General features: G+C 34.8%; 1 protein-coding gene across 1 annotated transcript in view; it reads left to right on the top strand.

The window, feature by feature from the left end:
- HERC2 (E3 ubiquitin-protein ligase HERC2) overlaps positions 1-22749 on the top strand; it is a 77947-nt gene that overhangs the window by 27107 nt on the left and 28091 nt on the right. Inside the window, exons 17-47 of the mRNA XM_080168569.1 lie at positions 639-723; positions 1309-1478; positions 1792-1926; positions 2109-2222; positions 2663-2756; positions 3372-3992; positions 4348-4468; positions 5179-5269; positions 5743-5841; positions 8084-8246; positions 8894-8969; positions 9183-9310; positions 9672-9832; positions 10221-10332; positions 11119-11204; positions 11537-11777; positions 12551-12664; positions 13679-13772; positions 14007-14065; positions 14574-14783; positions 16209-16318; positions 17142-17250; positions 17608-17703; positions 18291-18391; positions 18587-18639; positions 19049-19154; positions 19489-19590; positions 19811-19880; positions 21165-21294; positions 21799-22095; positions 22238-22388. Of these exons, the coding sequence (XP_080024695.1) occupies positions 639-723; positions 1309-1478; positions 1792-1926; positions 2109-2222; positions 2663-2756; positions 3372-3992; positions 4348-4468; positions 5179-5269; positions 5743-5841; positions 8084-8246; positions 8894-8969; positions 9183-9310; positions 9672-9832; positions 10221-10332; positions 11119-11204; positions 11537-11777; positions 12551-12664; positions 13679-13772; positions 14007-14065; positions 14574-14783; positions 16209-16318; positions 17142-17250; positions 17608-17703; positions 18291-18391; positions 18587-18639; positions 19049-19154; positions 19489-19590; positions 19811-19880; positions 21165-21294; positions 21799-22095; positions 22238-22388 (4299 nt within the window). The remainder of the gene's footprint in view (positions 1-638; positions 724-1308; positions 1479-1791; positions 1927-2108; positions 2223-2662; positions 2757-3371; positions 3993-4347; positions 4469-5178; positions 5270-5742; positions 5842-8083; positions 8247-8893; positions 8970-9182; positions 9311-9671; positions 9833-10220; positions 10333-11118; positions 11205-11536; positions 11778-12550; positions 12665-13678; positions 13773-14006; positions 14066-14573; positions 14784-16208; positions 16319-17141; positions 17251-17607; positions 17704-18290; positions 18392-18586; positions 18640-19048; positions 19155-19488; positions 19591-19810; positions 19881-21164; positions 21295-21798; positions 22096-22237; positions 22389-22749) is intronic.

Raw genomic sequence — 22749 nt, forward strand, 5'->3', positions numbered from 1 at the left:
CCAAATTATCTTTAAAAATAATTTACAGAAATGGATGTAGGATTTACGTGGATATTATGAGAGGGGAAAAATTGTTGTCAATTTAGCTTGCTAACATGGAACTCATTTATTGGTTAGTTACTTCATTCCTTAGTAGGGGAGGGTAAATGGGATGGAATGGGGAATCTTTATTTTAGCCCTCTACAATTTTTACTATATTAGAGATTATGAAAATCTGGTGTTAGATCCAAGTAATAATATATCCATTTTTAAAGAATAAAAGAGTTTTAAGCAGATGTTTTTTATTTGCTAATCATGTAAAACAGAATAAATTTCATTCATGTGTCCGACGTCCGTGGACTTACAAACTTACTTATTCCCCATATAAATTACGTGGATGTTGCACCAGATTTTAATGTACTCTAAAAAGTGATACTCACATGTGGCCTAAATAACCACCCCTCTACTCTATCCCCGCCCTCCTCAAGGATAAACGAACTGACCAATATATGAGGTTCATGTATTTATTTCAATATATTCTATATCCATTGAATTCATGAACTATTAACTTAACTTTATTTTCTGTTGTTCTATCCTTTATCATTCACCTTTTGAATATTAAAATTAAATATAAATCTAATGATGATAATAATATTACTAGAATCAACGAGTATATCTGTTTAAAGATGAGTTTTGTAAATGAGATTATCACAGAGATTCCCATCCTACAAATGCAACTCAATGAGGAAAGATTTTTATATTTTTAGTTGCGAAGCTACTCTGTAATTCACTTTGTCCATCCGTCTGTCAGTCATTCAGTAAATAAGTCTGTAGCTGCTCAAAAGACAGAAATAATTCTTTTTAAGGGTTTCGTGATTTCTTTTAAAATGTCAATTTCCGCTATCTTTCTGTTCTTTGTTATAAAATTTCAATCTGCTCTATAACTAACTTTTTCTGTTTGTACATTCTAGGATTTTTTAGCTTTGCTGCTACTTATGTTGTCATCCTTGTATGTATTCTATTTATTGGGATAAGGTAGTGAATTATTAATTTTTTTGTGGCTAATTATGGTTTAGCTGATTTGTACACGCTAAAAAGAAAGAAAACTACATGGCTGGATTAGAACCGGTTCTCAGTCATACTGAAAAATCATGTTTAGCATCGTATAACAGACAATTTTCCATTAATAATAGAATAACAATACCTACTGGTTTTAATCTTATTATTTTAATTATGATATCCGCAGAAAGCTGTCTGTAATATATACGATACGATAAATATCTAGGTAACTTGTTACTTATAACGAAAATAAAATAAAATCTAACAAAAAGGGTGATGGCGAAAATTTTACCGCGCAACAAGCTTCCATTATCTCATGCTTGTCTCTTATTGGAGGATTTGATTCTCGGCCCCGGATTGGTGGATTAGTGAGTTGCGGGGATGCCGCGTCCGGTACTGTGTGCTCAATCAATCATCATGGAAAGATATTGATACAACAGGTAAAAAACCGAAGTATAAAGGGATATGACAGTCACTATAAATTGATGTAAATCCCCAATGATCATACAAAAAAAGTATCTTTTCTGTAGATTACGATTAGTGGTTGAAACGATAGGACACTCAGCTCTATGAACCGTCTAATCAAATAGGGGCTATAGAAATATGACGAAACGTCGCAAAAAAAGAAATTAAAAAATCTATATAACATTAATTTCTATATACTCTAAATGACCGGGGAAATAGAAACCTAAATAGAAAACAATTTTCCCCTGTCATAATATCCACGTATATTCTCTACATTCATTATTATAGGAGAATGGAGTACAGAAGAAAATGGCCATCACAGCTGTCAATCATTTACCTGACGCTCCCTTCCCATTGGATAAGTTCCCGGTGAATGAGGAGTCTCTGCCAATTTGGACAAATCTGTTCTATCTGGCTTCTCAGGTATTTTTTAGTTTATTACAATTAGCGGCTACGCCCCTAGAGGCCTTTTAAAGCAAAAAAGGGGATAGGGTGAGATATTCATATTTGGATTTTAAAATATGACTAACTTTTATATTACCTAAACAGTAAACAATTATGTATTATTGATTCTTGAAACAATGAATACGGTATTTTTAATTTAGGATTTCAAGATAGAGAAGGATAAATGGAAGATGTTGACAGATAATGCTGATAGTATTAATTCTGCTCTCCTCAGACAACAACAACAAAGACTGGCCATTCTCAAGTCCATCAAAGTAAGTCCTTTTTATAGATATTTAATTTAAATAACATGTAGCATAGATCCTTTATAACTAATGTATGTTTTTTTGTCTAACATTACTTGATAGATAGATAATATCATAATAGACTTGAAGTAAAAACCTTTCCCGCCAAAAAATTTTGTAGCCTGGTTGTTGTGTACATTTCCCGCCAAAACATTCAAACTTAAACCAGTTTTTGTTAAAAAAGCCTTGGTTGTGTTCCTTACCGCCAAAATATTATCGGTTTTTATAACAAGTGTTAAAATACGTAGGTACTTTGTGTAGATTTCCCGTCAAAATATTTGAAATAAAAACCTTTTCTTTGATAAGGTACTGTTCTCCCACAAAACATGATTTGCCCCTTGTAAAGTGACGTAACTTATATAGATTTCCCGCCAAAATATTTGAACTGCAACCGTTTTTTTTTTGTTAAGGTGCTGTTCTCTCACCAAAACAGCCTGCGCCACGTGTTAAAACAGATAGTTGTGTATGGAGCTAGCTCTGTGGAATCTATTACTGATGATTTAGGTACAAACCACAAAATCTTTATAATAATGTAACAGGATGTCTGTTTGTCTGTACCTAAGGATATCACTAACCACTGAACTGATATGGTTCTCCTTTACAGGGTAGCTTATAGATTATAGGTTCTGGGAAGGTTTATAACTATTTTAGGAGAGGGTACCACCAACCTCCCAAAAGAAATCGCCCCTAAAAAATAGTTACAATGGAATTGTTATACATAGATCAGACTCACGCTTGCAGTTGAAAAACTGTATTACAATTTCCTAATATTACAAAGAATTTCAATAATTATACTGTATTAAAGTTTACTGTTCTTATATATTTTTGTAAATTGTTGCTGAGCTAATTGAGTTCACTATTATCCAGTATGGTCTCAAAACCGATTAATAACCGTTGGATTAGAACCTATTAGAATAGTTCTCTTTAATACTGAAAAATCATGTATAACATCGTATTGCAAACAATCTTCCACGAATATTAAAATAAAAATCATAACATTGATACCAGTTTTGTTAGCCCTGGCCTTTGGCCTCTCGGTAAAAACAAAACTGGTTTATATCGTTCATTTTTATAACCGGAAAGCTGTCTAGAATACGATGCCATAAAAAACTATTTTAGATTCTGTTGATGAAGCCAAAAAGAAAGAAGTGATGCTGATACAACGTCTGTTGGTGAAGGCGACCCAACCTTCACCTGTCAAGGCGATGTATCAAGCGGAAGAGTTGGAACATGCAGCCCTGGCAATGTGCCAATACCTTGCGTCAGCAGCTGCCGCCAAAAGGGCCAACCTAGGCTCACCTCTGACTGCCACAGCAACAGATGGTAATAAACAGGAGGAACATGTTGAAGGTGAAGCCTCTAATGCTGAACAAACAGCTCAAGTGCCTGCCGTAACCTCTAAGGATCTTAAGACATCGAGGCGTAGCCGTGTACGGGGAGCTGCAGCCGCCGCGCGCCAAGCATCCCCGCCACCCACAGCAACTGTGCAAAGCCTTATTGACATGGGCTTCAATAGACTGGCGGCTGAATATGCTATCAAAGCATTGGGCGGCATTGGAGAAATGACCCCTAGTCCTGAGAGTATTGTCGGCTGGTTGCTGGAAAATCAGGATCAAATTATGGAGCTGAAGCCGTTGATGCAAGCACCGGCAGAGTTGCCCAAAGAGGAGGAGGAGTTTTCTGATTCTGAATCTATTTCTGGATCTTTTGAGGATATTGATGCCAGCGCAGCTAGTGAAGGTATTATTCAATTCTTCTTCATTAATGATTAATGAAAACTTTTCTTATCTGTAGAATTTAAAATATTTAAATATAACAAATCATCTCAAATTTTAAGTTTTTAATTTGTTCCATTTGTTCCGGCCTAAAGAATTTTAGTATGAGCATTATAATTAGCACATACAATAATCATGATTGATTTAACTTTTATATGATTGGTTAATTTAAAGTTCTTTAATTGATTAATTTATAGCTTTAAAATTAATAGATGCATACATAATAAATCAAAATTAATGATATAATTCATTGAGAATTCAAAAATGATTTTTATTTGATTGATGATTATGGTTTGCTATTGATTTTTTTTAAATTGTAGGTGTTCTTGGCGACCAATGCATTCCCTCGCCCGAGGCATTCAAGAAAAGATCTGACTTTCAATCCAATGACGACTATGCCTACTACATCAGAGATCAGATACAGACAGGGATGACCGTCAGGTAATGGATTTAAAATATACGGAATAAGAAAATGGCCGATAAATTTATGTACATCTCCAACGATGATACACAAAATACCCCCTTCCGTAGTTTAAAATTAGTGGTTGAAACGTTTGAACACTCAACTTAATGCAACAACCAATCAAAATTCACTAAAATTGTAAAGCCAACTTAAAGAAAACGTTATTATAAAACTTTGGGGACTAGTGTAATAAACAGCCCATTGTCCTCTCTTTCTCTGGTAGAATATTCTTGGATATATTGACAGGGGATAATTCGTCGTCAATTTAGGTTATTAGCATGAACCTCATTTATTTGTTAGTTCATTTATCTAGTAGGAGGGGGATGGTGTAAAAGTAGTGCAAGTATTACTTTTTCAAAGTACATGAAAATCTGGTGCAAACATCAAATTAATAATATATCTATTTGACAGGTGCTGTAGGACTTATGAAGAGGTTCATAAAGGAGATTAGAGTATATGAAAATCTGGTGCAAACATCAAATTAATAATATATCTATTTATCAGGTGCTGTAGGACTTATGAAGAGGTTTATGAAGGAGATTAGAGTATATGAAAATCTGGAGCAACATCCAGTTGATAATATATCTATTTATCAGGTGCTGTAGGACTTATGAAGAGGTTTATGAAGGAGATAAGAGTATATGAAAATCTGGAGCAACATCCAGTTGATAATATATCTATTTGTCAGGTGCTGTAGGACTTATGAAGAGGTGCATGAAGGAGATATTGGCAAGGTGGTGAAACTCGACAGAGATGGTCTTCATGATCTTAATGTTCAGGTGATTTTTCAATATGCTCATTTTCTCTTTACCATTCTCCGATATCTGATTTTTGGTTTGTTTGAAATAATAACTACAGCAAAGCTAAATAAGTTGGATATACATGAACGAAAAAATTAACAAATTCAAGTCTTTTTTAAGATTGTTTCAAATGAACGCACTTACATTTTGTGTCTATAAAGATGCTACTATCATTTAGTTTTTCCTAGTGCTCATAGGAATTTACATCTTTAAAGTCAATTATAGGATAGTTATCTGATAAAAATAAGGTATCATGGAAAAAAACAAAGAAGCGAGTTTGTTGTATTTTCACAGTAGCATTTCTCCTATTTCTAGCCACTGCGGTGGGCTCTAACCCAGCAGAGCAATCATTAACATTTACCTAACCTATCAAAAGCTACTGTGAAAATACGGCGAAACCCGATGCCTAGTTATCATAAAATCCCCCTAAAAACATGTGAAACTTTGTTAAGGTCTCCTGGCAAAGAAAAGGAGGAACTTACTGGGTCCGTTACATTCACGTGGAGCTACTCTCCCAACCATTAGCTATGTCTGGAGGTCAACAAATAAAGGTAATTCAATGGTATATAGTTTTAGGATATTTTTCTGTACCTTTATTACCCATTTAAATAATGAGCCCTTCGATGCTAGGGGCGCATCCGTTGGTATTGATTAATGTAGTAAATCTGTCACCTAAGGGATCGATGATCTAAAATGGTTAAGTTCTTCTTTTCAGGGAAGCTTAACACAAGTCCCGGAATAGTTTTAGGCTATACTATTATTAGATTTGAGCTTGGGATGGTTTAAGGCTATTTCCTTCATTTTGTCTCCAATAAAAAAGAGTTCTACAAAATTTTCTTTTCTACTATTCAAAAATGCATATAATACATTATTTAATACTTATATTTGCGACTACTTTTATTTAATGAAATCTTCCAATTTTTAACATATACAAAATGGCCTGCTGTATTGCATCAAGATCCATGACAGATCTATATAGGAAATAAATGTCTATAAATGAGCTCAAGTTTTCCAAAGGTCCGATGTTAAAAACTTATACTGGTTCAATAATCAATAATAAACTCTCAATGACCAGAATGATAAGACCCATTATTTTACTCTATGAAGAATAAATTAAATTTTTTATTTTATGTTGCTATTAAAATTATATTGAAGTATTAAATTTCTATTCATAAAATAGAAAATTTAAGTTTATAATATAGTAAATCAAGGAAACTAAGTTTTAATGTAATATGATACTAGCGATGCGCCCGAATGTGTTCAGATATTAAACTAAAATTTAACATTTAGCTAAATAGTTTAACCCTTTCAGGACGATGATTTTAAACAAAAAACATTAGGATCCTAAAAGAGAGAGATTGAGGGATAGGTCAATGGAAGAAATAAGATTAATAGTCGGGGATAGGTCAATGGAAGAAAAAAGATTAATAGTCGGGGATAGGTCAATGGAAGAAAAAAGTTTAATAGTTGGGGATAGGTCAATGGAAGAAAAAAAGTTAAAAGTCGGGGATAGGTCAATGGAAGAAAAAAAGTTAAAAGTCGGGGATAGGTCAATGGGGAAAAAAAGTTAATAGTCAGGGATAGGTCAATGGAAGAAAAAAAGTTAAAAGTCGGGGATAGGTCAATGGAAGAAAAAAAGTTAATAGTCGGGGATAGGTCAATGGAAGAAAAATGATTAATAGTCGGGGATAGGTCAATGGAAGAAAAAAGTTTAATAGTTGGGGATAGGTCAATGGAAGAAAAAAAGTTAAAAGTCGGGGATAGGTCAATGGAAGAAAAAAAGTTAATAGTCGGGGATAGGTCAATGGAAGAAAAGAAAATTAATAGTCGGGGATAGGTCAATGGAAGAAAAAAGTTTAATAGTTGGGGATAGGTCAATTGAAGAAAAAAGGTTAATATTCAGGGATAGCTCAATGGAAGAAAAAAAGGTTAATAGTCGGGGATAGGTCAATGGAAGACAAAAAGATTAATAGTCGGGGATAGGTCAATGGAAGATAAAAAGGTTAATAGTCGGGGATAGCTCAATGGAAGAAAAAAAGGTTAATAGTCGGGGATAGGTCAATGGAAGAATAGGGTTAATATTCAGAAGTGAGATAACGTAGAATATAATTTTTTAGGTGGTGCCTGCACCACCGATTCACTAGTATCTATATATTATTATCCTATTATATAAAGTAGTAAGCTTTTTTTGTCTGTAGCGAAGGATCTCGCAAACCGCTGAACCGATAGGGTTCTCCTTAACAGGGTAGCATCTCATAGGTCCCGGGAAGGTTTATAACTATTTTGGGGGAGGGTACCACGACCCTCCCAAGAGAAATCGCCCCTATTAAAAAATCCCCCCCCCAAAAAAAAAAAAATTTTTTTTTACTTTTTCTTTTAAAATCTAAATTAAGAAATTGGGTTATCAAATTCGATTCCCTCTCCTCAAGTGCCCCTAGAGGCCTCTAGGGGCGTAGCCGCTAGTGAATTAACATATCAACAAGTACAGATTTTTCTACCTTTCGTGTTAAACCATTATCTATGGAATTCTATTTTTCTACGTCTATCCAGTAAGGGAGGGGACATTTGGCTGTTTTTTACACTTGTCCCCAAAGTATTTAATAATAACGTTTTTTTTATTCCTTGGCTAATAACTTTGGGGACTTTTATTGTATCTTGATTGGTTGTACGAATTGTAATCAACAAAGGGGGTAATATTGTGTGTCATCATTGTGTATGTACAATGTACATCAATTTATCGGCTATTATCTTATCCTTGTACATGTACATCTTTGACATCCATCATCTATTTAGGTTGGAGATAGAGTGCGAGTTAAGAGCTGTGTAACAACTCCCAAATATAAATGGGGGTCGGTAAACCACCGGTCCGTTGGGATAGTGTCCCGCATCAGTCCAAATGGAAGGGACGTGACTGTTGACTTTCCAATGCAGAGCAACTGGACTGGCCTTATCTCTGGTAAGTTCATGGGTTTATTGAGTACATTTTGCGTCGCAATAAACTGATGTTTACTTTTAACATCCAACTAAACTCAAGACTGAAGAGGGTGCAATGTCCACCGAAATATATTTCAATAAATAGCTTGGAAGTATCAAAGACTTTTTCACTCAGTGAATTATCATGATTTAAGGTTTTTAATGTATGTAGAATATATTTCTTAATAATTTTTAAAACGATTTGTGTTTTTGAAATAATACCTAAGTTTTGGTATTTATGTGTTTAAATGGTTAAAAATATTTTTGTCGTAAGGGGATTTTACAGGAAATAAAACTATAAATATATTTTCTTACATGTTTACTTTTTAGCTTAGACATTGATTCAGACCAATACTTTACTGCCTTTTAGGTTTTTATTCTCTCTCTTTCTTTCCTTCTTTTTTTTATGACAACGGATCATTTGCTCAATAACTCACTTTGTCCGTTTGTCCCTTCCATGATTTTTTTGGTTCTTCGCTACATATGGTTGTTGTCTTCCTTGTTATATTTTATCATTCACAACCCATTTGCTGTTCAAGATTTTGTGATGTTTGAAGTTTTTCCATGTTTATTTATGAAAATTATGAAGCGTACAACTACCTAACCTAATCTTTGCTGTATGATTTTTAGAAATGGAGGTGGTGCCTAGTTTCCACCCCAACGTGACCTGCAACGGGTGCGGCAACTGTCCCATCTCTGGACCCAGGTAATGGATATATAAAATATTATGACAGTGGAAAAATTGTCGACAATTTAGGTTGCTAAAATGGAACTCATTTATCAGTTTATTTATCCAGTAGAGGGGCAGGGTAAAGGGGTGGATGGAGGATTCGTTATTTTAGCCCGCTGCAAATCTCACTTCATGAGAGAACATGAAAATCTGGTGTAACATCCAAGTAATAATATATCCATTGTCCAGGTTCAAGTGCAAGACCTGTGAGGATTTTGACTTTTGTGAGAACTGTTTCTACAACAAGACAAACCATAAGCACAGTTTCAATAGGATAGCTGAACCTGGCAGTGCTGCAGTCTTTGCTGGAAGGCCAGGTAAGATTATTTTCGAAACTATTTAATATCCACAGGATTAGAACCTGTCCTCATACTGAAAAATAATATATTATATAACATCGTATTACAGACAATTGTCTGACAGCCTTATAATATGATGCGAGAAGTAACTATTCTTCTTTATTAAACTAGTCCCAAAGTATTATAATAACGTATTCTTATTGGCTTAAAAACTTTGGGGACCTTCATTGGATTATGATTGGTTTGTTTCATTAAGTGTCCAAACGTTTTAACATCTAATTGTAATCTACAGAGAGGTAATTTTGTGTATCGTCATTGGGGATATACATCAATTTATCGGCCATTGTATTATCCATTTAGATCCCTTATTTTTCTGTAGGTCGAACAAGGAAGAAAGATTACATGACTGGGAATCCAACAGGAGGCCTGGTTGAGGACTGGACCAGCTGTGTCAAGAGTTTGACTGTGTCCTCCAGAGAGAGCTGGGCCTACAGGCTGACAGATGCCAGCGCCAGCTATTGGCAGAGTTGTGGGCCTCAGGTAATAAAGGGGGTCATTTTATTTCGTGTATTTTCCATAAAGTTGTGTGTTAATTTTAGTCAAATACCCTTATTAAGTCTAACCTTTCTCAATTATGACCATTTGATATACATTTGGTCATAACTAAGAACAGTTTGAGCAGAGATAGCTGGGCGTACAGGCTTATTACACTAGTCCCCAAAAGTTTCATGATGATTTTTCTTCTTCGTTGGCGCAACAACTTTGGAGACTTTGTTGAATTATGATTTGATGGTTAATAAAGTTGTTTGTCCATACGTAATCTACAGAAGGGGTAATTTTGTTATTATTTTTGTGGTTGTAAATTAATTTATCAGCCATTGTCTTATCCCTTAAGATCTTTGAGATTTTTAATGTTTATTATTATCAGGGCAAGCATTGGATCCGTTTGGAGATGCAGCCTGACGTGGCCATCCAGTCTTTGAAAATGATTGTGGATCCTGCGGATTCAACATACATGCCGTCACTTCTGGTTATTTCAGGTAGAAATTTATTTAGTATTGTAGTAGGATGTTGATTGATTGATTAGCCATAGTCTCTCAGGGTTTGGACCTAAGTAGTCATGGAGTAGGCTGAGACACTTTTGTATAGCCACTAGGGCTATCAAGCTCCACGTTCAAGCAGAATATGACTTGACCTGCTATCTCATGGCAGCTACTCATTATTACCTCACCCTCGCCAAGTATGGCAGGTGTCCCAAATTAAGTCACCGTGATGAATGACGCTCTGCGCAGAGTAGCTTGGGATAAGGGTAGTACTAATATTATGTACTTGACTATTAAGTATCCAAACTTACTCAATAATCCCCTTCTTACACAACCAGGGGAAGTTGCGTGAATATATTCAACTGAGAAATTCGAGTTGCCACATGGGGACTAGAACTCGAACTCTCATCACCGTAACTCAGTGCGTTACCACCGAGCTACGACGCCCCTTAGCAGTAGGATGTCTCTGTGTCTGGCTCTAGTTTGCTAACTGCTGAACGGAAAAGGTTCTTTTAACTAATTTGGGTGAGGATACCACAGACTTAAAATTTCTTTTAAAATTAATATCCGCAGGATTAGAGCCTGTTTTCAGCCATACTAAAAAATCGTATAACATAGACACTTTTCTACGAATATTAAAAAAAAACACAAAATTAATACCAGTTTTGTTAGCCCAGTCATTTAACCACTCGACTCATCCAACAAAACTGGTTTAAATATTTTCATTTTAATATCATCGGAAAGAAGTATAAAATACGATGCGATAGATAACTATTGTTTTAGGTGGTGACAGCCTGTCAAATTTACAAGAAATATCAACTGTGAATATTTTCAACACAGACTCTGTTGTCAATCTGTTAAGCAATGTCAAGGAAAATAACTTTGATACATTATTTCTTTGTGTACAGTTGCTACGCATAAATACCAGGGAGGGTGGAGACAAAGGGCTGATTATTACACCAGTCCCGAAAGTTTATTCGTTGGCTCAACACCTTTGGGGACTTTTAATTTGGATGGTCGGTTCATAAGGTGGAGTTTCCAAACGTTTTAATCACTAATTGTATTTTACGGAAGGGGGTAAATTTTGTGTTTAATCATTAGGGATGTGCTGCGTGCATCAATTTATCAGCCATTTTCTAATCCCTTTAGATCCCTATTATTATTGTATTCTAAAACACATGCATCAAAGTTATTTTTTCTAAAGGAATACCATAAATTCTACGAGATCTCGATCAAGCAGTGTTTCAACGGTGGCATTGACTGCAAGATTCACGGCCTAAAAATGGTGGGCCGCCGCCGGTTAGAAGATGAAGAGTTTTCCTCCTCCCTCTCATTCTTGGCCTCGGATTCCGAGGAGGTAGAGGACAGCCTGGCGGCTGCGCTGTTTGGCGGCAAAACTAAACCTGGCAGCGGCGGCAAACGCGAAGAACATCCAGTCAAAGGTTTTCATACTGAACAGCCACACTTGTATGATTTTATCACTTAAACAGTGGATAAGGGCCTCTAGGGGCACTTTTGAGGGGGGGGGGAGTCGACTTCCCTCCTTATTCAACATTATTTTTAATAGAAATAAAATAAAAAAAGAGAGGGTCGGGTAATTTTTTTCTATGGACAATTTTTCTTACACTTCCCTTAAATAGTTTTAAACCTTCCCATTACCTACATGAGAAGCTACATTGTTATGGAGAACCATATCGGTCCAGCGGTTAAAGAGATCCTTTAGTACAAACAGACAAATAGACAGACAGACATACTTTTATTTTTATATAAGAATTCAAGTTAACAAAAATGTTTTTGATTAGTTTATAAAATCAAATAATGTTAAAATCAGATATTAGGACAGTAAATGCTAACATTTGAACACATCTTTTTTGGTCATTTTTAATACCACCAACTCAAAAATCATAGTGCTTTAATAAGATTATTTGGGTATAGTTCCTTTCGTAACATCGCCCCTTATGGGGCGATTCTTCGTATTTTTCACAGTAGCTTTTCTCCTATTTTTAGCCCCTGCGGGTGGCTCTAACCCTGCGGGGCCGATTACCTAACCCTGTGGGGCAATCACCTAACCCCAATATAACCTAACCTAAAATAACCTATAAAAAGACATTTTAAAATTACAACGAATCGCCCCTTGTGGGGCGATGTTACGAAAGGGACTATTCCCGATTATTGTCACCTTAATGGCATTTACTTATGAAAAACTGTTCCAAAGTGTTTGTATGGGGCCTGAATGATAAAGACCAACTTGGTGGATTGAAAGGATCTAAAATTAAGCTGCCAGTATATTCTGAAGTTTTGTCAGCTCTCAATCCAGTTTCTATTGCAGGCAATTTTAAGATATATTTTTACATTATGCTAATTGTATTTTTTAATTTCTAATCTTTTAAATGGTCATTATTAACTCATTTTTAAATCAAGGCTTTTCAATACTTTATATTTTTAGTAGCGAAGCAACTCTATAATTCACTTGAACTCTATGTATGTCCATCCGTTCGTCCTTCGTCCGTTCGAAACACTAGGAAAGTGTGAAATGAATAGACTGCTGATTTTTTGGTCAAGTTTTCTTGTACTTTTACTATTCATAAAAATCATACATTCTCTCTTTTTATGACCACTGAACATCTACTCTACAACTCAGTTTGTCCTTCGGTACTTATGGATTTTTCATCCTTTTTTCCATGTTCACTGTGGGCTATAATTGAATTAAGACAAAGGTAAGTGCCGAGCCCTGAGACCTATGCATGGTGAAAATAGACATAAAACCATGATGATTCCAGGTAAAACCAAAATATTTCAGCGGGGGCTTTTTGAGAACATTATATTTGAAAATTTCAAGTTCAATTTTCACCCCCTAGGAGTTGCCGCATAATCATGACAAGTAAAGCAAATTTTATTTATTTTGAATTTTGAACAACTTTGCTTTTATAAAGTCTTTCTTAAAACCTCTCTATATATGATTTATTTTAGGCTGAATTTTCGTGACCTTTGCAAAGCAAGTGATAAAAATGGCCATTTATTAACTCCCTTCAGGAGTGGTTTTATAAAGAACTTTATAAAAGCAAAGTTGTTCAAAATTTAAAATAAATAATATTTGCTTTTCTTGTCTTGATTATGCGGCAACTCCTAGGGGGTGAAAATTTAACTTGAAATTTTCAAATCTAATTTTCTCAAAAAGCCCCCGCTGAAATATTTTGGTTTTACCAGAAATCATTATGGTTTTATGTCTATTTTCACCATACAAAGGTCTCAGGGCTCGGCACTTACTTTTGTCTTGATTCAATTCTAGCCCACAGTGTGTTGATAGTTCATCTAAAACTATATATATCTAAATTGTGAACAGGAGGCTCAAAATCACTGTTCATCGTGACCAATGACGGCAAGGTATTTGCCTGTGGGGAGGGAACCAACGGGAGGCTGGGCCTCGGCCAGGCGGCCACAGGAATGGATATATTATTACGTGGATATTACACCAGATTTTAATGTTTTTTAATAAAGTAAAACACGCAGCGAGCAAAAGTAACGATTTCCCCCTTGCACATCCTTTTCTCCATTCCCTCCCCTCCTACTGGATGAAAGAACTTACCAATAAATGAGTTCCATGTTAGCAACCTAAATTGACGACATTTTTTCCCCTATCATAATATCCACATATATTATATATCCATTGTCACAGGAAACGTGACAATGCCAAGGCAACTCTCCTCTCTGGCTCAATATGTTGTCAAAAAGGAATGTTTTTTATCCTTATCTGATAATTTTTAAATCCTCGATTTTTTCTTTCTTGATGTATTAATCATAAAATTCTATATTTATTGGTTTTATATTATCATCAAAATAAATATCCTTGCAGATCCCTTAGCGTTTAAAAATTGTGTAGAAGGGACAAAAAACGATTAAAAAGAATCATAATAATTTGTATCAAAAAAGAATTTTTAAAAAGTTTTTGCCATTGTTGAATGTAATAATTCTTGTTTTACATCCTATTATATAATGTAATAAGGTTACTTTTGTTTGAACCTTACGATCTCCATTTATTATGAATTTATTGGGTTCTTTATTTTATGCTAACATCGGTCCTGTGATTATTTAGGCTATTTTATTTACATATTAAAAACTTTGGCTGGTTTTAAGCTATTTAAATTTACTAGGCGCCCTCTGCCTCTTTTTATACAGAGCCCCTAAATACTTGGGTCATAGCTGCTAGTATAAGATATATATAAACGACATTTAAACCCAGGTCTCCGTCCATTCCGGGGGCAAGCATGCCATGGCCTTGACTGTGGACGGCCGGGTCTTCTCCTGGGGCGAGGGAGACGACGGCAAGCTGGGCCACTGCTCCAAGCTGTCCCTGGACAAGCCGCGGATGATTGAGGCGCTGCGAAATAAGCGGATACGCGACATCGGCTGCGGTTCCTCCCACAGTGCGGCTATTTCTTCAAGGAACGGTTTTATACTTAAATTTGTATCTATAACTTTATTTAAGTAGTAACGTGAGGGAGGGGACGTTGGAGTGTAAAATACAATGGTACTCAAAGTTTTATAATCTCTCATTGGATCGTTTTAACCTTCAACCGAAAATTTTAAAATGGAAAGGTGTAATTTTGTTTATCATCATGGAAGATGTACAATAGTGTGGCCCAAATGAAGGTCTAAATCGCTTTTCAATGTGCGCAATGTAAAAATAGGTTATGTATTGTTTGTAGATTTTATCCCTATAATTGATTTTAAGAAAAAATCTATCGCTATCTCGTCAAATGCATATTTATTTTCACCTTTTCTTCCCCAAATTAGGAAAGCCTTACACCAGATATAAAGCAAAACATCAAATTTTCTGTCTGTTTGTTTACAAACATTGAAATAAAATATTAAAATCACCAGGAATAAACATATAAAGAAAGAAAGTATAAAAATTTATTTATGTACAATTACAATAATTTGGGAAAGCTAATTCATACTGCGAAATCATTGAAGAAAAATAATTAAAGATAAGCCTTACTCTTTATTCCTGGTTTAATAAAAAACAATCAAATTATTTTTTGCAATATTATTTTTTTTATTAGTATGCTTTTTTTTAAAGTTGAATATGAGAATAAGTATATTACATATTTTTTTACCTTCATTAAATTTTTTATTTAAGTAAATTGTCTCTTTATTGGCGATAATGTCTGTTGAGCCATGAAATTTGTTAAAAACACTTTTTCCTATTTTATGTCTTTAAAATGTATATTTTTTAGAGTTTTTCATCATTTCTCTTATCACAAGACTAATAGCCACTGTTTTAGTTCAATTTCTTACACAAATTATCAATTTAAATAAAACAATGTTTTAGACGTTTTTCGGAATTATTCGGCAGGAATGGTGGTTCTGCCTACTTTTTATAATTGCTTCATATTTGAACTCTTGTTACATTAATTTAGGTTGGCAGTTCTTAAATTATTTCTTGTTAAAATCATGAAAATATGAAGTTTTTGATAAAAAGCTTAAGATTGAAATTTCGAGATAAATTTTCATTGTAGAGAGGTCTAGTTTTTAATAAAAGGTCTACATTTGAGCCGGTAACAACTTCAAGGTATGCGCAAATTGATATGGTAAAGATTTAAAAATTCATGTTTTTTTGGGCCAGTCTAATGTACAACTTAAATATAATTATTCGTTGGCTTAAATGTTTTAGTGTCCTTTTTGAATTTTTAATGGTTGGTTCAATAAGTTAAGTGGCCAAACGTTTCAACCACTAATTGTAATCTACAGAAATTGTAATTTGTGTATCATCACTATGGATATACATTAACTTTTTGGCCTTTGTCTTATCCCTTTAGATCCCTGATAGCCATTGTTTTTTCAATAATTCATGTATAAACCTTACAGCGGAGAATTATACACTTGGGGCTGCGGCGAATACGGGCGGCTGGGACACGGCGATAACGTTACTCAGCTCAGACCTAAGCTAGTTAAAGCCCTAACTGGCCATAGAGTAATACAGGTAAGAGTGTTTTTCTTGCTTTACGTTAAAGTGAAGCTTTTCTATAGTTAGGGTATGTACGTCCGTTCTTACGTCACGGATAAGTCTTTAACTTAGGGATGTTAGAAATTAAAACTTTGGATGATGATTTCTGTAACAGTTAAATACGATTTAGAAAGCGAAGCAACTCGATAGTCGATACCAGAAAGTCCGTACCTCCTTTTAAACAATGTTCCTTCACAATTATATACAAGCCATAAGTATTCATGGTCCTGTCGTCTATTAGACCAGTTTTCTACAGGGAGTAAGGGAGGGGACAATGGATCGAATATTCAATTTTTAGGAGTCTCAGACTTTGGGTACTGGCTTAAAGGGAATGTGCAAGAATTTAGCAGTTTCTGACTGAGTTTGGGGAATGCGCATGAAATGCCGCTACTCGTTGTGTATGTTTTGAATATTGCAGACGGGGAGAAGGGATAAGGGAAGTGGGGGCAAGGGAAATAACTACTCGTTGTGTTAGTTTGGAATGTAGCAGACGGGGGGAAGGGAGGTGGGGGCAAGGGGCAGTCATATTCTTGCTAGCAGCTGGCCAGGTCCAATAATCTTGTAATATAAAAATCACACCATAAAACCTCAATATATTTCATCAAAAACAAGTTGTGATTTCACTTTACATGACACTATGGAAATCTATTATTCAATTAACAATCCCTGTAAAATTTCCTACAAATTTATTGGATTAAACTGGATTTCATGCCCTTTCTTTGATAACTCTTATATTGAATTAATTGCCCATTGTCCCCTCCCTTACTCCCTGAGTTTTCTATCATTTTTATATATCTAGGTTGCTTGTGGAAGTAGAGATGCCCAAACCCTAGCATTGACAGACGAAGGAATGGTGTTCAGCTGGGGAGATGGAGATTTTGGAAAGTTAGGCCGTGGAGGCAGTGAAGGTGAAAGCTTTAATCATCTTTGCTTAGAGATTTCAGATTTTGAATATCTATTAAAAACATCTAAGCCAAGTAAAATCTATGAATATTTGGTTGAAAGTTGTAGCGCCTACCTAATGGATATAGAATATACGTGGATTTAATTTACTGGTCAGTTCGTTCTTCCAGTAGGAGAAGATAAGATGGAGTAAGGGGGGAATCCTATTTTATCCCACTGCAAGTTTTACTTTATTAGAGAACATGAAAATCTGATGTAACACCGAAGCTAAAATAAATCAAATACTATCTCAAAAGTTACAGATTATTAATAATGAACCTGATCCTATATTGGATGTAATACTAATGGATAAATACTTTAAGGTTGTGCTATCCCTGCCAATGTAGAGAAGCTGAATGGTATGGGAATTGTTCAGATTGAATGTGGGGCTCAGTTCTCATTGGCTCTGTCTAAATCAGGTTTTTTTTATAATGATTCCCTTAACAATAAGGTATAAACTGGAAATCAAAAAGTAATTTTTATATGTTGATTTTTACCAAAATTTTCGGACATAATGCTTGCACTTGATTCTTAAAATGGTAGTTAAATTTCTATAACGAAAAAGAATTACCTATTGGCTATTTTATAATTATCTCTTTATTTACGACAAAATAAAAGTAAGGTTAAAAAGGCATATCAAACGCCTTTCTTTATTTAGAGAAACACAAATTTGAAATTACCTAGTTAAAATAGTAAATATTCTACTTATCCAGTAGGTAAGTTTAATCATCCTTTCCCTTATCAATGCTCCACATTCACATGAGAGTGCCATTAATTAGGAACACCTGTCAAAACGCTAGGCCAGTGTGATGTAGTATTTGAGTAGCATCATGATTATTGCGGTCAGCTTATAATGTAGCATAGAATACAATCAGCTGTTCGCCAAGCTTACCAATCTAAGATTGGCCAAAGGATTCTCACTTCCAGTCTCCGTGTGCATACATCCATATGGTTTAGTATTATGATCAATTAAAAATTATTGTGACTCCATGATTTAAAATTCTAGGAACTGTATGGACCTGGGGCAAGGGTGACTACTACCGCCTGGGCCACAATGCTGACCAACACGTGCGCAAACCCACAGTGGTCGAAAGTTTACGCGGCAAAAGGAATGTTCATGCACGCATTAGTTAGTGATTGATTGACTGGTTAGTTTTACAATAGATATTAGATGTATGTGGATATATTGGGAAAATGTAGAGGAGAGGATTAGGTAAAGGCGGGTGGATGGGGAGTATCGTTATTTTAGCCTGCCGCGAGCATACTTTTTCATTTTGGACGTATGATCATGATTTGATAAACAGGATAGTCCACGTGGCTGTTGGGGCGCTTCATTGCTTGGCGGTCACTGATGCAGGGATAAATAGATACATTTAAACTGTATAAAAAAAAGGATATTAAAAAATGGTTAACTTATTTCAAATTTTATTCAAGTATTCTTGTAAATAGTTTTATTGAACCTTTATGTCTGCAAAGGATTTTTATGAATCATACTAAATTACATTTTAAAATCTTAAAGGCTCTTGCTTCAGAACTAGTTTCTGTGTCCCTAAATGCTCCTAAAAAAGGAAGAGAGTTGTTAGCCCACTACCTTAATTTTTTTTTAATGAAAGAAAAAAAAATTCCTTCTGAGTATAAATCTTTAGAGTTTTAACCTTTAATTGAATCTTCCCCGAATACTGACAAAATCATCTTACCTCATTGTTTTTTTTAATCCATTGCTCTGTCCTTGTTATGACAAACTATCTATTATCCTAAACACCAAGGACAAGTATATGCATGGGGAGACAATGATCACGGTCAACAGGGGAATGGTTCCACAACTGTTAACAGAAAACCAGCTCTGGTACATGGAACTGAGAGTATCAAGGTATTTTTTATGTCCACCCATCTTATTATATGTCTTATCTATGTATCTTATCATCCATCCATTCATCGATCCATTCATCCATTTATCTATTCATCCATCTAACTATCTGTCTATCAAGGTTAGCAGAGTATCTATCTATCAATGTGTATCATCTAGATATCTAGATATCAATCTATCCATATGTATCTAGACATCTATTTATCTATATCTGTCTATCTATCTAGGTTAGCAGAGTAGCCTGTGGGTCATCCCATTCTGTCTGTTGGACAGCTCGAGACAATAAGACATCTATCTATCTACCCATATGTATGTAGATATCTATCTATCTATCTAGGTTAGCAGAGTAGCCTGCGGGTCATCCCATTCTGTGTGTTGGACAGCTCAAGACAATCAAACATCAAATACTCATGAACCCGTTCTCTTTTCAAGTCCTAAGGTAACATTTTAAGTGTAGATTAAAATTTAGTTTTACAGAAATACGTTTTATTATTCGTTGGCTTTAAAACTTTGAATTCTTTTATTAGGTGGTTCTAACTAACAGTGTTTTAAGATTTGAACCGATAATTTCAATCTACAGCTGTATTATTATTGTTTATCATCAATTTATATTACATTGCCTTATCCCTGGAAACCTGTAAATTATATATTTTGTTTAGGATCCCTTGGGTACTCATTTAGTGAGCAATCTGGACCTTAATAACAATAGTTCCAACATTAATGCATCAGGTTTGATCATATTTATAAATACTTTGGGTACACATTTAGTAAGTAATCTGGACCTTAACAACAATAGTTCCAACATTAATGCCTCAGGTTTGATCATATTTATAAAACTTTGGGAACTCATTTAGTAAGCAATCTGGACCTTAATAACAATAGTTCCAATATTAATGCCTCAGGTTTGGTCATATTTCAAATATTTTGGGTACACATTTAGTAAGCAATCTGGACCTTAATAACAATAGTTCCAATATTAATGCCTCAGGTTTGGTCATATTTCAAATATTTTGGGTACACATTTAGTAAGCAATCTGGACCTTAATAACAATAGTTCCAATATTAATGCTTCAGGTTTGGTCATATTTCAAATATTTTGGGTACACATTTAGTAAGCAATCTGGACCTTAATAACAATAGTTCCAATATTAATGCTTCAGGTTTGGTCATATTTCAAATATTTTGGGTACACATTTAGTAAGCAATCTGGACCTTAATAACAATAGTTCCAATATTAATGCCTCAGGTTTGGTCATATTTCAAATATTTTGGGTACACATTTAGTAAGCAATCTGGACCTTAATAACAATAGTTCCAATATTAATGCCTCAGGTTTGATCATATTTATAAATACTTTGGGTACACATTTAGTGAGCAATCTGGACCTTAATAACAATAGTTGCAACATTAATGCCTCAGGTTTGGTCATATTTATAAAACTTTGGGTACTTATTTAGTAAATAATCTGGACCTTAATAACAATAGTTCCAACATTAATGCCTCAGGTTTGATCATATTTATAAATACTTTGGGAACTCATTTAGTAAGTAATCTGGACCTTAATAACAATAGTTCCAACATTAATGCTTCAGGTTTGATCATATTTATAAATACTTTGGGTACACATTTAGTAAGTAATCTGGACCTTAATAACAATAGTTCAACATTAATGCCTCAGGTTTGGTCATATTTTTTAATAGCAAAGATTTTTCTATATTTACGGTCGTTCAGTATGGACGTTTATAATGGAGGTTTGACTTTAGCAAAACAGTTGTCTACTTCACCTCCAAAAAAAATATCTCTCAATTGATAAAGTGTACCTAATAATTTTATTTTATTAACACTTTACATTAATTTATAGATCCTTATATAAAAGTAACAAAATGTATTAGACAGAGCCCTCTCTTTTAACCTTTGAAAACCCTCATTTTACCCCCACTTCCTGAAAAAAATAAAAAGTTTGAAAGGTCTTTTGCCTGAATGATCAATCATATATTATACAAACCTATCCAGGTTGTTCGAGCTCCAGCCAGAGAAGCAGCAGGATGTCCTTGTGCAAGATCCTGTTGTCCCTGGACTCCAATGCCAGCAAACAACGGGCCCTGCAGCATATACTCAATGCCCTTCAAATTATTTATGTCAGGTAAGGATATCCAACTTTAAACCTCAAGGTTTTATAATAACGTTTTCTCATTTGTTGGCTTAACAACTTTGGGGACTTCTATTAAATTTTAGGTGGTTGGTTCAGTAAGTTGAGTGTCCAAACGTTTCAACCGCTAATTGTAATCTTCAGAAAGGATAATTTTGTGTGTATTATTTTTGTCTTATCCCTGTAGTTCCCTGGAAAAGCTAAATTTTCTCATTGACTGCTCTAGAGTATAGGGCGGAGTAACTAATTCTCTTTTAGTTTTTGGTTAATTCTTAGTGTTATGCAAAGAACAGCTATAAATAAATAAGATATTTAACTTGATAATTATTTTTATTTTGTTAATGTTATTAATTTACCAATAACATTTCTCTGTGATTATTGTTTTTTTTTCTTTATTTATACAGATTATCTCTTTTTCTGAAGCTCCTATTTTGGATTTATTTTAAAATTAAACTAATAAAAGAAAAAACAATTTTACATCTATTTTTTGCCATTTAGAGAAGCAGTTGTGACCGCAATAGCGCCGCACAACAATCTATCCTCCCCGATGCAACATCCCGCCGCACATCATTCCGCCCATCCCGGGGTGAGCGGTGTGAGCGGCCATCACTCACAACTGCTCATGTATAACACGCTGGAATCTCTGCGCTCCGCCAATCATTCGGCGGACGATGGGGAGTCTGAATTGATGGGCGGGGAGGGTGGAGAGGATGGCGGCAATGAAGTGGCGGATGATGTGGCTGATATTGCGGTGGGCGGCGGAGAGGCGCCAGCTTGTAGAGCAGAAATAAGCAGGTAATAAGAATTTTTACGTTATATAATACTAGCGGCTGCTTCCCCCACTTTAAATTATAGTCTTTTTTTTAAAGTTTCTATTTTTTTAATTGAGTATTCTTATTGTTATAAACATAGCTTTAATCTAACTTTATTTGAATAGTACCAGTTTGAGCCTGAAAACGACACCAGAATCCGACGACTCCTCAGAAATTTACCCTGTCTTTGGGTCCGGACCTTCCTCCTCCAAAACTTGCTCATTGCCGCGTCGTGGCGTGTCTGCTATGGTTGGCGCCATGATTTCTTCCATTAAGGTAGGAAAATAAAATTAACGGATTTTATTTGAATTTTGGCGGGAAAATTTAAAACTTGCTTATTGCCGCGTCGTTGCAATATTTGAAATATCATCAAATGTTTTGTTGAGTTCAACGTGCAAAATTAAATGGAATATCATTGGAAAACATCATCAAATGATGTAAAATGCAAAAGTACATCAATCAAAACATTATTAATATTTACCACCCCCTTTGCTGATTAAATTTGACGATTTTTAATATCAACTTGTTTTACATTTTAAAATTTTTGTCAGGACTAAAGTAGACCTTTACTTTTCTCATTCATTTGGCCCTATTTAATGGAAGCCAAGCATAACAATAAAAAAATACCTCACATAAC

Source organism: Acartia tonsa, chromosome 8 (genome assembly GCF_053477335.1).
Source record: "Acartia tonsa isolate MP-2025a chromosome 8, ASM5347733v1, whole genome shotgun sequence".
NCBI lineage: Eukaryota > Metazoa > Arthropoda > Copepoda > Calanoida > Acartiidae > Acartia > Acartia tonsa.